General features: G+C 38.4%; 1 protein-coding gene across 7 annotated transcripts in view; it reads right to left on the bottom strand.

The window, feature by feature from the left end:
- LOC116267599 (lysine-specific demethylase JMJ18-like) overlaps positions 1 to 16,722 on the bottom strand; it is a 31,411-nt gene that overhangs the window by 2,441 nt on the left and 12,248 nt on the right. For all 7 annotated transcript variants that reach the window (XM_031649432.1, XM_031649430.2, XM_031649434.1 and 4 more), the window contains 6 exons: positions 7,108 to 7,185; positions 6,501 to 7,025; positions 6,200 to 6,421; positions 5,844 to 6,005; positions 1,723 to 2,091; positions 16 to 1,636 (listed from right to left, as the gene is read on the bottom strand). In XM_031649432.1, coding sequence (XP_031505292.1) covers positions 16 to 1,636; positions 1,723 to 2,091; positions 5,844 to 6,005; positions 6,200 to 6,421; positions 6,501 to 7,025; positions 7,108 to 7,185 — 2,977 coding nt within the window. The remainder of the gene's footprint in view (positions 1 to 15; positions 1,637 to 1,722; positions 2,092 to 5,843; positions 6,006 to 6,199; positions 6,422 to 6,500; positions 7,026 to 7,107; positions 7,186 to 16,722) is intronic.

Genomic DNA, 16,722 nt, shown 5'->3' with positions numbered 1-16,722 from the left:
AAAACATAAGCATACCTTTAGGAAATATGGCTTCCTTACTGCACCATAGCTTTTGAGGAACAATAGAGCCAAATTCTATTGGCACAGGTTCATGCAACGTCTTTTCAATATGAAAGGTACAGGTATCCGATCCGGAGGCTGGACACACAGCCACAGTTGAATTGGATTTGTTTTCATTCAGTATAGTACATGTGCATGAAGTAGTTTCTTTGGTATGCACTTCATCTGATGATTCGCAAGAAGATGGCTTCAAAAGCTGCAGATTGACTCCAAAAAGTTTTTCTGCTTTACAACATGCACCTTCTTGAAGACTGCCATCTATAAGAAGTGAACTGGAGTTTGCATTCATTGAAACATGCTCCCCGCATGGACTATCCTCCTCTCGGGAATAAGCTAGATCGATGGTTTTATGATGCTCTTTCAATTTAATGAATATTTCAGCAATCAAACTTTTTTCCCCTTTAGCATTAGATACATCGCTCTCAGGTGCAGACAAGCATTTGCTGCTTAAATAGCTATTGAGACATATATCCTCAGACAACGAAAGCTGCTCTTCATTGACCTTATATGTAGGGCTACTTCTATCGCTCTCTGTACTAGATGAACTGCTGCTTTGCAATTTCTGCTGTTTCTGGTCGTGATGAACATTGGTATCCTCCTCTCCAGAAATACAAAATCCATCTGATTTACGCTTTAAAAGAGGTCCTTCCCTACCTAGATTGGAGAAATTTTTGCATGCATTAACCTTAGTCCCTGAAACTGCAGAAGTATCATCCTTAATGTGTGAAAGCATTCCAAGATTCAACTCTTGATGAACGAAACCAATCTGAAATAACTTATCAGAGCTGGTGGCTGATGGAAACTCCAAAGAATTCATAATGTGTAGTTTGTTGAAAGGATATGAAGCCACGTGACTATTTTCTACTGAACTTGATTGAAAGGCTCCTGAAGTATCACATCCAATTTCCTCATATTTGCATGCTTCGCTCATGTCAAGGACTTTTGGACTGTTCGCACTAGAAGTTGATCCTTCCTTTGAAGGATATTTCAGTGCATTGCACTTCCTGTTTTCCACTTCTGAAGAAAGGCCATCAGTTGCAACTGAGTCAACTGAAAGCTCACCCAAGTCTCTTTTAATTTTCTTTACACAATTAGCATGAGGAAGTCCAACTTCAAGCTCTAACTTACCTGCAATCTCTGATTGCATGGTGGCAAGAGTTCCAAAGCTTGTTTCCTCTGATTTGGTGAAACTACTACAACTTGCTTCTGGCTTCAAACAAGATGAGTTCTCAGGTGCTGTCATGGATAAACCATCAATGGCCAGTTTTCCAGTTGCCCAGTCGTACAAAGCGGTCAGATTTCCTTCTAAAGCTTTTACAAGGGTATGCAATTCATCCAAATCATAACGGAAGAGGAAATATCTTTTTCTTGGACCACATGAGCAGAGTAGCTTTGCATGCTCTAAGCATGAGAAGCGGTTCCGTGAACATTCACAACCAATCGCTGAGAGATGTAAATCATAAAAACATAAAAAGCATTCTTGATCATCAGTCAAATCAAAGTTTGCATGCATTCTTCTGGCTTCAAAAGGTTTAGGAAGTTTCTCTCTCCTCATTTGCTCCATCTGTACCCGTGCCTAAAAGAGTAATAACAAAAAATGTTACAATGATGAATGAGTAACTTCAGGTAGCTAGAATATGTAATGCATAAACATATGATTACTTTAACTGCTTCTGTAAGAATTCCATCCTTCCCGCATGCACTTTCCCATCTCAGACTTTCCTTGTTGCATTCCTTGAGTAGCAGCAGCCTCCAAAGAGCCTTAACTGCTCCGTTAGCAGCACCAAGTAGCAATTTATCATGTGATATCGATGTTTTACGACACTGTTCATGGTAAAGTTCCACTGCGCTTTGGCCATGTGGCAACCAATCAACTGGAGCAACATTGACAGCCTCAGCACAGTTGAAACCACAGTTAAATCCTGAATGGTATGCCCTGGGGAAAGTAAGAACAAACTCGCCAGCATGCTGAACAGTACGATAAACAGAGACCCCTTCAGATTTTAAAACTGATGGTGACAGTTGTGTGACCTGTAGCAAAATGAGCTGTTAAAGATTAATGTTCAACCAAAAGCAAAAATAAAAAACTTGAAAGTAGATTGAACCGCTACAAGATGATCGAAACTTGTTGGACGTGTGAAGTATGTGCATTATCAAAACCTAAAAAACCTAAAAATGATAATCAACAGAAACTTCAGCTGAATCTATCCAAATGTAGACCAAATAAAAAAAATTTAAGGTCACAAATTTCTATAGACAAAAGAATTAAGCATATAGCTAATTCTAAGCCTTTATTTTGACATTAAAAATTAAAAAAAGAAAAACAAATAGGGCATATCATATGTTCAACTTTCTTGTGCACAAAAGGTAAATAAAATCATGTAGTAGGAAGAAAATGACAATAAGTTCAAACTTTAGCAAGCCAACCAACTTAGTTTTTCTAAAAGCAAAAGGGCCATACCAATATTTACAATGTCCATCTTGCTACTACTTGTAATAATCATGTCATTGACATATATAAAAGGAGAATGACTATACCTGGAAAAGTTATCTTAGCAAAATAGAGTTGTATCAGGATAACAAGGTTTAAAATTTATCTTAGCAAAATATAGTTGTATCAGAATAACAAGATTTTAAAATTTAGAGATATAACAAATAACTTAAATTTATTAACCAAAACATAGGAGTTCACATTACACTATAAAAACTTTCCTCGGGTGAAGAATCTTACCAGAGAAAGTTTTGTCCGAAGAGGGAGATTCATGTAAACTTCTACATTTAATTCTTATTTAAAAAAGCAAATCTGACATCCAACCTTTAACAGAAATTTACAATAATCCTAATTAATGTCATCTTAGCTGATGGAGAGAAGGTTTCTGAATAGTCTATGACTCATCATATTATTGATGATTACGCAGGCAAGATAATTCTAGGACTCATAGGAATTTGGTTCTAGATAAAATGAGATAGCAGTCAGGCATGTCCCATGCTGAGAAGAAAATGATTCATATGTAGCTAGCAAGGTGCCAAGTAGGTGTACTAGACCTTTTTTTAACTCAATGGTCTTTCGGGTCGGCTGTTGACATCTTTACTAGCTTCTTGACTTCCTGTGCAATAGATAATGAGCTAAGGGGAATTGAGGTCGGAAGATTTTATTACAGATGGTTGTTTAGTTCAAGACTATAAAGACTGGGCATATCAGATTGTACAACATCTATCATCATAATTCTCAGCTAAAGCATCTTCTTTGTAAAGAAAGACATATTCATAGTCTTCTTTAGGAACATCATCATAAATTTTTCCCTTACCAAGAAAACTATCAATAAGAAACATATAATTTGTCATTCTCGGGATAATAACAACTATATTTGTTTGATTTAGGTGTACCCAAGTAAAACACAAGGAATTGCTAAACATGAAATAAAAGTGCTCAAACAGTTTGCATTATGTGCTTGTGTTTCCTTCTGCAGGCCCATTTTGTTGAGAACAGCCACATGTTTCTTGTGAACAATTTCTTCAATTTTATGATATTTTCAAATTAACCTAAGATGAATTGTCCTCCAAAATAAGTTCTAAAACTTTTCAGACTTTTCTCAAACTGAGTTTTCAAAAGTTTTGTGAAAATATTTGAAGAAACAAAGAAAGACATTTCATCCTACAACTTAGTGAAAGAAGAAAGTACTCACATGTTGTCACCATGACCTTGTTTAGTGGCATGAATTTTCCACTCAAACTGACGTTCGTAGACAATACCTTTTCTTATACTCGAACCCTAAGGAAAATTCCATGCTTTAATGGCAATTGAAAATACCAATGATATTCCTCGGATTATTCACAAGCAATATTCAAGCTCTCTATTGCAACATTAGCCGGGGTTTATATAGATGAATCCATAAATTGTCATCATTGAGTACAAACAAAAAAATAATAGAATAATGCGTCGAATTCAAATTCAAAGAGTCACTTCTTCTTTTCTGAATTTTAGTTCTTTCAAATAATAAAATAATGCTGCTGTCATTTATTGGCTCATTAATAGTTTATATAGCACTCCACATGTTTGGATTTTGGAAGGACTTAAGAATACTTTCATAGCAAAATTTTTGCCAACACTTTAGAAGTTAGATACTAGTGGGTCATTATACTAGTTGTCCCAGTTGATAGTTTTTTTAAGTGTGAACCAAAGCAGACAGCTTAGTTACCAAAATTGAAAGTTGGATTCAGGTCAGTCAACACCTTAAAAAGGCCAATCGAGACTAGCCAGGTTGAGTTGGACCAAGGCAGTTGACTAAAGAAAAGTTAATATGTTGGCAAATAGGTACCCACCAGAAACTATATACAAAGAGTTACATACTTTAGAGAACAACAGATATATATAAAGCTTCACGTTTGAGAACAAAGAAAATATATATGGGGTTCCATGTTTTAAAGCACAGAAAATATATAGACTACAATGCATACAAGGCATAAGAAACAGAAAATGTGTATAGACATAGAGTTTCACGTTTTAGAGCACAGAAAGCATATATGCTATGTTCAGCGTATAGAGATTTAACAAGAGAGAAAGAGATGGAATACCTGCAACTTAGTGCCCTGAGGGTCCTTCAAACACACACACACATAGAGAGAGAGAGAGAGAGAGAGAACAGGAGGCTGGAAACCTTGTGGTTCATACTTTATAGGTTCAGATAGAATTGAAAAGCAATGGATTTCTATTTAAAAGAATATCATATCATTATCTTTCAAAAAAGGAGAAAGCTAACAAATTTCATATTTAATATTTTAGAAGGGCATCTTTCAGAAGGGCATCTTTCACTGACTAGTTGGTCAACGACTAGTCAGTGACTAGTCAACCAATTAGGCTGACTAGTTCCTCAAACAGGCCCAACCAATTTGAAAGCAAATAGTAGTCAGGTAGCTGGTGCTGGGTCCGACTATTTCCTACCTATAGAGCAGCTTGGAATCCAATAAAAATAGAGTCAGACACTTAAGTGACATTCAATTTTTGGGTTGGATCATTATAGTTGGTACCAAAACCAAGTTCAGCATTCAAATCTCAGTTCCAACACACAAGGACATGTGTTCCTTAATTCCTGCATGCAAAGATATGTGTTCCTCAAGGGAGATGATTTCCCACATGTCTGGAAGGTCTTGAGAATAGTCTAATTTCTTAGATATTGAAAATTCTTTAGGGGTTTATATATTCATGTGCCATGCGACCTGTTGTCCTTATTCTTATCTTTCTTGGATGCAAATCAAAGACAGTGATGAGATGAGTTAAGATCCCCCATACCAGGCACTCAAGTTAGCATTGGGTCAAGTCATACAGTTTAAGTGAGAATTTTAGAGCTCTTACTTTCCTACTTTAAGTGTGACCCAATTTTACTAGTCCTCTTAAAGGCTGAAGTCCTCTGTCAAGTATCACCTTGACTCAGTCCCAGAAAAATGCTTTGGCCCCAAATTTTGCACTTTATATTTCAGAAGTCTTTGATCATTTACAATGTCATAGCACTTTTCCATTCTTAATCAACTAAAGCTTCAATTTTCATGATACATAAGAAATCACTGTTTAGATGGTCCTGGTGCTATTTTGGAATAGGCAACAATATCTGAACTATGTGCCAATGCAGGTCTTAGATTTTGGAAAGATCAGGATAAAGCTGCACAGAAAAAGAACTTCAGTGTGTGAAAGCAAATATGAGTAGTACAAATTAGAAGCACAATATGATGCATGGAATTTCTCGCACGGAATTTCTGGCAACAGAGCAAAGGAGAAAACAACTCACGAGTTCATTCAGTAAAGTAGGTTGTTCTTCAAACAACTCAGGCAAATGCTTCTTCATAGCATTCTCCAGCTTTTTAGCATCACTTCCAGGTACTCCATACCATAGCTTTTGATCCCCAAAGTGGAGATAATTCAATGAGTACAAATGATGGTCCTCAACATGCTACCAAAGGAAAGGACACAAAGGTATCACTATAAAATAATAGATCATATGCATCTGTCAAAAACAGCATAACAGATTTTATGCGTAGAACATATTATGCATAGTCAGTCTAATATCCCACAAACACAATAGAGAATGCCATTAGAACAAGCCTGTAAATTTACATATCCAAGGTGATAGCTTCATGGACCTACCCAGCAAAATGATGAGAAACACATTCCTATGTATAGCCAAGGAACCAAAACACCAGAAATATCTGTCTGCTCAAAAGCCAGCACAGATCCAGGTAGGCGTGCAAAATTGTTCAAGTTCCATCCAGATGAAACATATGGATCATCATCCATTTTACAAGTCAAATTTGCTTTTGGAAATCCACTGCAGAACTTTTCAGTATCCAAGTCAGCACCATAATGCACCTGTAATAAAAAAAAGGAAAATTTAGAAGCTATAAACTAAAAAGCGAATAACCAACTTCCAGATATAGATAGGAAGTACCTCAACTTCCTCAGATGCTTTCTCAACCAATCTCCAGTATTCACCTTCAATGTCCTCAACTGACAATTCCTTTTTCATTTTAGATTCATGATCACTGGAGTACATATCCTTACAGCTATCTTTAACTCTGAAATACTGTTCTTTAAAATTGTCTGCATATCTTTGAAAAGCTTCTAGAGTGTACTCTGGACCAGGATGGAAGCCAAACCTATCATCATCATCAGAAGCTGCAGGTTCATTTACTTCAGATCGGGCAGAATGACCACGTCGACGAGACACCATTGTCCATGACTGTCTCCTTTTTCTCCTCTTGTTGCGTGTTTTGGGTTTCTTTCTTGCTGGTTCTCTATTTTGAAGCTTGTCAACTTCTTGAATTCGCGTCTCAAACTTACGTTTTCCCCAGATGTTTCCATCCTTTAAAGGACATGGTGGCTTAAAGGAATTCGGAGGTACAATGCGGCATATTCCGTATGCTTCCACCTGCTGATAAATGCTGTTAATGTACTTAAGAGTATCTTTGAATTCCTGCACCAGCAATATATTGTTATTTGGATAGGATCTTGCATACCAATGCTAATGGAGGAAAATAACTAGGCAGGGGCTTTACCTCTTCACTTGGATAAAATACAGGAGCTTCATCAATGATGGGCTTACAAGCTTCATTAGGAGACCATCCCAAGAACACCTTTAGGGATTTCCATGCATGAAGCAAAAAGGCAGAACATGTAATTACAAACTAGTCCCTTCAGCAAAAATCTTACAAATATGACAGAAGTTGGAACAAGCCATTCAGTGTGGATATATGGAAACAAGAAAAATCAACAAGTAAACAAAGTTTCAGTGTTATCACAACAGCATGTTCTTTGGTACACTTGAGTATTTCTCAGTTCCCAATACAAACATATTTTCTTTTCTGTTTTTTGCCTTTTGGCACTTTCAATGTTACAACACAATATTGAAGAAATTCTTCCTTTGACAATAACACCATCCTGCACTGAAGAAATGGCTGTTTATCTTAAGTGTCCCAAGTTTTACCTCAGGTAAACTATTTTAAGTTTTCATCATCAAGCCAGAGACAATATCATGGCTGGTATTAACAAGGGAGGTGTGACTTAATTGGACCACCAAGTTAGACTAAGACAACATAATGCGGATATTAAAATAAGCTGTGTAGTATGATTTACCACACAACCATCAGTTTATTAGAGCTACCAAGTAAATATTTATTCAAATCAGTTCTGGACACAGGCGTTGCAAGATAAAGAAAATATGGAACAGTGAAAAGATCAAACAAAGTACCAAGTCAAGTGAATATAGGTTAGTCAAAGAATGAGAACTTTACCTACAGACAATGCACTGGTACCCCTTTAATCCATAAAAACAATGTCTACAATAGAAGACTGTTGAAGGATACAAATGTTAAAGATGCATGGCACATTCAAAAGTTACACCTCTTACAAATACTTCATGTAATTTCTACTGCAGCTCTGGAATTCTGGGATCCTTTTGTACTAAGAAAGGATCCGCAGAGTTGCATAATTTCATTGTGAGCATACCAAACAAAAATCACTCAGCTGTTTCTCCGGCAATGGAATTTTAGAATATAAAATATAATATGCTTGACAGGTGATTTTAGATGGGTAAAAGCTGAAAGTGTACTTGCACACATTTAGGTCTTTATCTATGCCACATGGACTCATCAAAAAAGCAAAAGCACCAGAGTTGACCTATGTCGTTTTAGCAACCACTTGTTAACTATCTCCTTACACAAGGTAATTCCACCCAAACTCACTCACACGCACTGCCCTAACCCAGTTAGAGTAACTCCCTCACCAGAGGAGAGACCTAATTTTATCCGACAAACCTAATAACCCCCACAATTCCCTTATTTATAGTAATCTTCTGGGTCAGCCAGTAGACCTGATACAGACCTGATTCCTGATCCAAACCCTAGATTGTAACATTACTCTCTCCTTCAAAAAACACATTGTCCTCAAGGTGTGAATAGCTGAAAAGAAATTATTGTCGGATGAGAAGTACCCTCCCCACATGAGTATTGTGTTGCCTGCTCTGCAATTGTTGAGGCACTCTGTGCAAGTGCAGTGGATAAAATGGCATCCATAAATGCAATAGCTAGGGAAATGCTCTTTACAACGGCCTCTATGAAGGAATAGTGATCGCCACTACTTTCCCAGCCCTCTCTCTTTAGGGTCTGCAAGTAAACCCACTACATGTGTTCAGAATTATCAGCATTGAAAGGACTACCTGGTTCTTCCGGCTCCACTTAATGAGGTGAGCATTTTCAGTACAATAGGCAGTTGTGCTTGGAATCCTGGTGAGTATGCCCCTTGGGAATTTCACTTGTGAAGGGAGCAGCCAAGTTGTGTTCTCAAAAGGCAGTGTAATTCCTGGCAATAGGACATGAGCATGACCCTTGAATCTCTCTGTTGCTTCATGCATCATGGGCTTTCAAATTCCTTCATATGGCTTCTCCCTGAGATCATTCTCACAAGTTCTACATACCACGGCGTTAATGCAGCCTTGTGCCTCAATAGGCTTAAGGCCAAGTACAATGTTATTAAAAGTGTTGCAGCACTCTACGTCCTTAATTTTAATATGACAAAAGTAGGAAACTATTTTTACCCCAATTGCACATTTCATAACAAGCTTGCTACCCTCTTCCAACATGTGGTTCACCAGTTGCTTTGCCTTACTAATTATGTAAAAATTTAGGGCATAGTTGGCTGATTTGCCAATTGGCTGGGGAACCACCCGAGTCAAGTCGGATCGCTAAAAAATCTGGCCACGAGTCAAGGCTGGCTCCGCTTGCTCCTAACTCCCTTCAACTCGGAATGACTCAGCCTGACTAGGCTTGATTCGCCTGATTCAAGTTATTTTAAAACTCAACCAAGTCGATAAATCAACTCGCTGACTCGAGTCACGAGTTTGCCAGATAGCTATGATTTAGGGTCAATCAATACATACATAAATGAGAAAATTTTTTTTGGACTATGTGGAATTGTGACCTTTATTCCACTTGACATTTCCTATTCAACAAAATGAATCTTATTGATTTTGCAAATGATGACATTGATTCTTAGCGCGCTTTCTGTCATAAAAATGTAACAACCTTTGGCAGATCTCCTTCCATTCCTTTAAGACCGCATCTGCCTTGATATGGGTATATCCATCAGGAACTATCTCAACATATTTCATTTTTTCTATACCTTGTTCCCTCCCCTCATAATCTGCCACTCTACCTTTTGCATCAATCAAGATCTTATAAACGAAGCCTGTCGGCACGTCATTTTCCTTCTCCTTCAGCTGGCAAACATTTTTCTTCTTCATTAATTTAAATAACGCCTCTACCTTGCTTAACACTTGCATGCTAGTATGGTCGGCCAGGAGAGTCATGTAAACCAATTCAGTTTGCATGTTTGGTGGAAATTTTTTTAAGACAAAGTTCAGTAGCATGAATGCCAAGAACCTTGGGAAGCAAATCCATTCTAGGAGCATAGTCTTGGTCAGTGAAATGTAGGCTGCCTCTTGCTTCCAACCAATCTGCAAGTTGCAAGCCTTTTTATATAAATGGTGACTGCAAAGAGCAAACATATTACCTTCTTCCATCCAATTTACAATTTTACTCTTGAATCGGAGCCTGAATGATGACCTGTCTCAATGAGGAATTAATCTTCTCCTGGAACTCCACTTTTCACTAAAACCAACTTCATAATATGAGATGTCAATCTCTACATGTTCCCTGGTCAAGGCCTCAGCTGGATTGTCTTCCTCTTGAGCCTCACTTTTATTACCTTCCGCATGCTCAGGAGATTAACCCTTAAGAATGCATCCTCTTGGCCTTCTTCAACTCCCTTCGCCTCTGGCCCTGCCTGTAAAGGAAGGCACCTTCCACCCACAAAGTGTTTGGTGAATATCAGGCTATCAGAGAGTTTCTTCAATAATGGGTTATCAGCAATACCGAAGTGAATGTTTACATGCTTATTTAAGCATTGAACAAAGCCATTGCGTAACCTGTCCCATTTAACAGAAAATTTCTTTTTGAATATGGTGCTGAATCGCTCCAGTTGCTCCTCTTAAATGCTCCCCCACGTAACTGAGCACATGAGTAGCAGAAGCAGACTGAGAGAACTCCTCTGCAAGTGGTTGTTACAGAAAACCGGCAACTAAGAAGATTGCCCACCCGTGGATGTTAAGAGGAGTCGTCACCAAGACCCCATGGTCATCTACACCTAATTCCTCAAACTCACACACGAAGCACACGACATAACAAGTCCTTGACCCTCTCTTCTTGCATCGTGGAAACTTCAACCTAGACGAGGGTGGTTCATGGCTCTGCATATCAACCGATAATGCCATGGAGGTTTTCCAGGTGGCCTTCTGCACTCTCTCCCCCACACTTCATCTTCTTGACACCCCATCTTCTCTACACATAGCATATCCTTTAGAGTCCAGTGGACAGGACCCTCGATAAGGAAGGTTGAGGCCCCCCTCTTTGAAAGTTCTGCCGCCTCCATCGATTTCCTGTTGCATAACTGGAATTTTATGGAGTTCCCAAAAAATTGTTGCATACCTGGTCGGCATGGTAGTACGAAACATGTGAGAGCATCTCTGTTTCTAATCCATTCTTTTCATGCTTCCTTCCCCCACCAGTGAACCCTGTGACAAAACTTGATATGTGCAGCCTTGTGCGTCCTATCATCCTTTTGTTGGCTCATCGACCCATTGACTAGAGCGTCTTCAGCTTCCTCCATACCCGTAGAAAGCATCTGGATGTTCCTAGGCTCTGCTTGGGTTACAGGCTTAACCTCTGCAACATTTCCCATGGATAACTCTAGAGACTTAAATTGCTTCTTCATCCTGGGTTGTATTTGCTCAGAAACATTGTGGTCCTTGTGAAGCCACTGCAGCTGTAGTTCCTTGAGAACGCGTTGATCAATCCTATTGAAAGAATCTTCCAGTTTCACCTTCCATTGATCTATTCAATCCAAATTCTTTGCAACGTCCTTCATCGGGTTGTCTTTTGAACATGGCTCTGATACCTTGTTAGCAACCACTTGCTAACTATCTCCTCATACAAGGTAATTCCACCCAAACTCACTCACATGCACTGCCCTAACCCAGTTAGAGCAACTCCCTCACCAGAGGAAAGACCTAATTTCATCCGATAACCCTAATGACCCCCACAATTACCTTATTTATCGTAATCTTCTGGGTTAGTCCAGTAGACCCAATACCGACCTGATTCCCCATCCGAACCCTAGACTGTAACCTAAGTCACATGGGTATGGGTATGGTTTGGGTACGTGTATGGGTACAGAGATACGGGTACAGACACGACAACTTTAAAAAATGTGGGTACGAGGGTACGGCAGGATATATGTATGTATCTACGACACACTGTTAAAATATCACGTAATAGGGGCGGGTTTCCTCTCCCTCTTATTTTCTGATCAAGGATAGTAATCGGTTGACTAAGTGATAATAGACTTTCTCTCCTAGGGTTGCGGTTTTGCCCCTAGGTTAGAGCTTCTCCGTGGTTTTTTTTTCCTCTTCCTGAGGTTTTCCACGTATATCTTGTGTTGCTTCTTCGTTTCTTCTTCCATTGCGTGTTCCTACACACACAAATACGTCGATTTAACCCATGTACCCGTGTCTATACTCCGATACGGGAATTCGGATACGGATACGTGGTGGATACATTTTGGATCATCTGGGTCAGACCCGATCCAAACCCAACAAAACACCCGATTTTAAGTTGACCTCTCCCCACTTTACCGACGAGCTCTCAGCCTCTCCCACTTCACCGGCGACGATTACCCAGCTATGGCAGGCGACAACGTCCGGCGACCGATGGTGACGGCCGGCGACAGCCGGCAACAACCAGGTAAGTGGTTTTTTTTCCTTTTCGATATTAAAAGTTAGGGTTTCATGTTCTTGATTTGGGGGGTTTCATGTTCTTGATTTTTTTTCCAATTTGGGGATTTTCTCTTTTAAGTGTGTATGGCTGTGATGTCAACGCATTGCTGCCATTTGTTTTAATCCAACCGAGATTTGCAATGAGAGGAAGAACATACCGATTGCAAAACTTTTGTACTCTGTAGACATCTTCGTGTGTAATCTGTGAACATTTGTGTGTTTTTGTGTAAATGGAGGCTGTGTGCACATGTTTTTTCTGGTCTACATATTAAGTACAAGTGAGCTAATATATTCTGCCGTACTTTCCCTTGGAAGCAAAAGCTTCAACAGAGCAAGCTCTAATGATCTTGTAATCCTGGCCAACTAGCATCATAGCCCATGGAACATTGGAACTTCTTATTTTGTAGTTAAATGGAATTCCCTGCCTTTTTCCAGTGTTTCGCACTTTCTCTTGCCCCTAGTTAAAGTTTGATTCCTCAATTAAAAGTTAAAGTCATATTGTAAATATTCTCATATGATAAATATCCATAGGCATCGACATACTTTTGTTGCTAGTTGTCACATTCTTCATTGCGCTTCTCATTGTATGATCATGAGGACTGTTTTACATTACCTTGAAATAAATCAGCATGTCTATAAATTATAATTTGTTGTATTGTTTTATTCCTTCATTTTTATGTTCATTATATGTTTTTTGCAGCCTTTTATTATTTTTAATGTAGTATGGCGAACAAAGGAAAAGGAGTCTCTCAACCTACAAGTTCAAGTTGTGGATCTGGATCAGCTGCATCTATTGCACATGAAGACTGACCACCATTATGGTCGTAGGTGAAAATAATAGAGAAAGCTCCTAAAGGTGGTGGAAATTCAGTTTTTTTATGTTCTTTCTATGGGAATGAGTTCACTGGATCATATACAAAGTGAAAGCACATCTATTAAACATCAGTCGACAAGGAATTCAATCATGTAAAAAAAATCAATAAGGAGAGCTTGCATTAGTTGAAGAAAGAACAAGAAGCCTTTGAGAAAAAGAAAGGCACGACATCATCCGGTTATATTGACATTGCTTCAATTTTAAATGATGATGCTAAAGATGGTACAAAAAAAAGAAAAGTTGTTGATGTTACTCATAATCAGAAATCAATTAAGGAGTCATTTAATTTACAAGGACGGTGAGAATTAGATCTAAAAGTGGCGACATTTTTTTATACTAATTGATACCATTTAATATAGCTAGAAGTCCATATTGGAGAGATTTAGTTACATATATTGCAAATTGTAACTTGTCTGTGTATGTTCCCCCTAGTTCTGAAAGGCTTCGCACTGGACTACTAGAACAACAAAAGACTCGAGTGAACAAATTGTTAGAGTATCAAAAGTTAACTTGGGAGCAACACGGAGTTTCTATTGTTTCTGATGGCTGGACAGATTTGCAAAGGCACCCTCTTATTAATTTCATTGCAACTTCAGCAAATGGACTAATTTTCTTGAAAGCAATAGATGCATCTGATGAATACAAAAGTGCTGAGTATTTAAAGGATTGTTCACGGAAATAATTGAAGTGGGGAAAGATAAGGTTGTTCAAATAATTACAGACAATGCACCTATATGCAGAGCAGCTGGAATTGCGATAGAACATGATTACCCTCATATCTTTTGGACTCATTGTGCAGTCCATAACTTAAATTTGGCTCTAAAGAGTATATCCAATGCACCAAGTAAAGAGCAAGATCCTCATGCTTATGAATTATGTTCATGGATTGAAGACTTGGAAAAGGATGTGAGGAACATCAGAAATTTCATAGTAAATCATCAACATGCACTTTCCATTTATAACAAGCATTCTCATCTAAAATTGTTATGAGTTGTAGAGACACGTTTTGCATCTTTAATTGTTATGGTCAAAAGGATGAAAAGGGTTAAAAGTGCATTGATTAGTATGGTGACTGATGATTATTGGAATTTATATTGTGCTGATGATGATGACAAAGCTTAAGCAATCAAAACACTGATTGTGGTGGGATAGAATCTTATATTTTCTTGCATTCACAGAGCCTATTTGGGAGATGTTGAGAGTTCTTGATTGTGATAATTCAACGTTGCATTGTGTTTATGAGATGTGGGACACTATAATTGAAAAAAACCCAAGAGGTCATTTTTAAGCATGAGAAAAGAAATATTGCACTTGAAGATTCAGCATTTTTTTATCATGTGCATAAAATATAGATTGCAAGATGGGATAAAAGTAGCAATCCTCTTCAATGCATGGCACATTCATTGAATCCTAAATATTATGGAAAAAAGTGGCTTGCACAAGGTATTGGAAGAACCCCACCACATATGGATCCAGAATTATCAAAAAACAGATTGGCATATCTTAATAGGATTTTTATTGATGTACATCAAAATCGAGGAGCTCAAGAAGAGTTTGTAAGGTTTTCTACAGGAATTGAAGAAGATATATGTGCAACTGTAGATAAAGATGATTATCTACTTAAGGTGATTATCTACTTATATCTTGGTGGATTAAACATGGACATGTTTATCCTACTCTTCAATACCTTGTTTTCAGGTTGCTAGTTCAACCTATTAAGTTTGTAAGATATGGATCGGGTCACCCAAACCCGACCCATTTGATCCACACGTCCAACACATCATGGGTGGTGGCATACTTGTAAATCTTAATGTTATTTTGTGTATTTTATGTTGTACCCTATATTGTGATTAGTATATATCTTTCATCTTTCTCTTGCTTGGACGTGCAGTCTACTTCTCTCTTCCTCCTCTTGCATCTAACTTCATTCAGTTGTTTGGCATTAGATATCAAAATCTTACATGGTAGCAGAGCAGGGTTTTGCCACTGAGAATGTTCGGTAAGAATCTCTAATTTTTGCCCTAATCATTGTTTCTTTTCTGCCCTAATCCTCAAATCTCTGTTTTCTTCCCTAATCCCCAAATTTTTGCCCTAACCCTAATCCCCAAATTTTCTGTCCTAATCGTCCTAATCCCCAAAATTTCAGCCCTAATCTGCCTGCATTAATCCCTACTGTCTACCACTTTTACCCCAATTTCTGTCGGCCACCTAACCTTAATCTCAAAATTTTTATTTTCCCCCCATTTTCTGAATATTGCATCTATGGATCCCTACCGCAATTCCAGCATCTTGTCATCCAATTTCCTCTCCCAACTCATCTCACAAAAGCTAAATCATACCAACTATTTGAAATGGAAACGTCAAATAGTCATGTTCATCAAAAGTCACCGTCTCTATAGACATCTCAATGGCACCATACCTGTGCCACATGAATAGATTATGCGAGAGGTGAAGAATGTTGCAGGCCAAGTTCAAGAAACCATTTCAGAAATCAATCCTGAATATGAAACATGGACGGCTCATGATCAATCTCTCGTTGCTTATATCACCTTCACACTATCAGAGGAAGTTCTGGCGGGTGTTGATGATGATCTTTCAACACTTGAGTTATGGAATATACTTGCTACCACGTATTCTCAAGTATCAGAAGTGAGATTTCTACAACTCAAGAGGCAATTTCAGAATATCAAGCGAGACACACGTTCAGTCTTGGAATATATACATGAAATCAAAAATGTCAGCGATCAACTTGCAATCCAGTCAGCAACAAGGACAAGGTACAGCAGGCTTTGAGTGGATTGGGGTTAGAATTTGATGTTTTCTGCACTGCTTTAGAGGTATTGTCTGTTCTTCCCTCTTTTGAGGACCTGAAAGCAAAATTGATTCAGCATGAAGCGAGTCGTGTACAGCGACATGAATTATTTCATTCTGGCAGTCACAATGTGTTGGTCACTGGGACTCATGCTTTGCAAGGAAGTCGTCCAAGAGTTTGGAACTCACAAACAGGGATGGGGAAAAGTATCCTTCTTACACCTAACACAAATGCACAGGCAAATGTACAACAAAGGATGCCTACTTGTTTTTATTGCAATAAGAGAGGTCATGTGAAGTCAGAATGTTGGCATAACCCTCAGAACAAGGGAAAACAGGTCAGGCGTGACCATAAGGCAGCAGGGTTATATGTTTCAGACACAATTGCGGTGTCGAACATTTCCCCTAATGTGCAGTAGATTTTAATGACAGTGTTGTCTAAAGTCAATCTCAAGCAAAATGATGAAGGACAATGGTATGTAGATTTTGGTCTTGCAGCTCATGTAACTGGTGACGCAGTCACGCAGGTAAGCTTTCTAGTGTTTTATCTTGTTTAGCCAAAGGCTCAGTTGTCACAGGAGATGGCTCCTATCACAAAAT

This window comes from Nymphaea colorata, chromosome 14 (assembly GCF_008831285.2).
Source record: "Nymphaea colorata isolate Beijing-Zhang1983 chromosome 14, ASM883128v2, whole genome shotgun sequence".
Lineage (NCBI taxonomy): Eukaryota > Viridiplantae > Streptophyta > Magnoliopsida > Nymphaeales > Nymphaeaceae > Nymphaea > Nymphaea colorata.
Note: the sequence above shows the minus strand (reverse complement) of the source record. Positions and strands in the feature narration are given on the sequence as shown.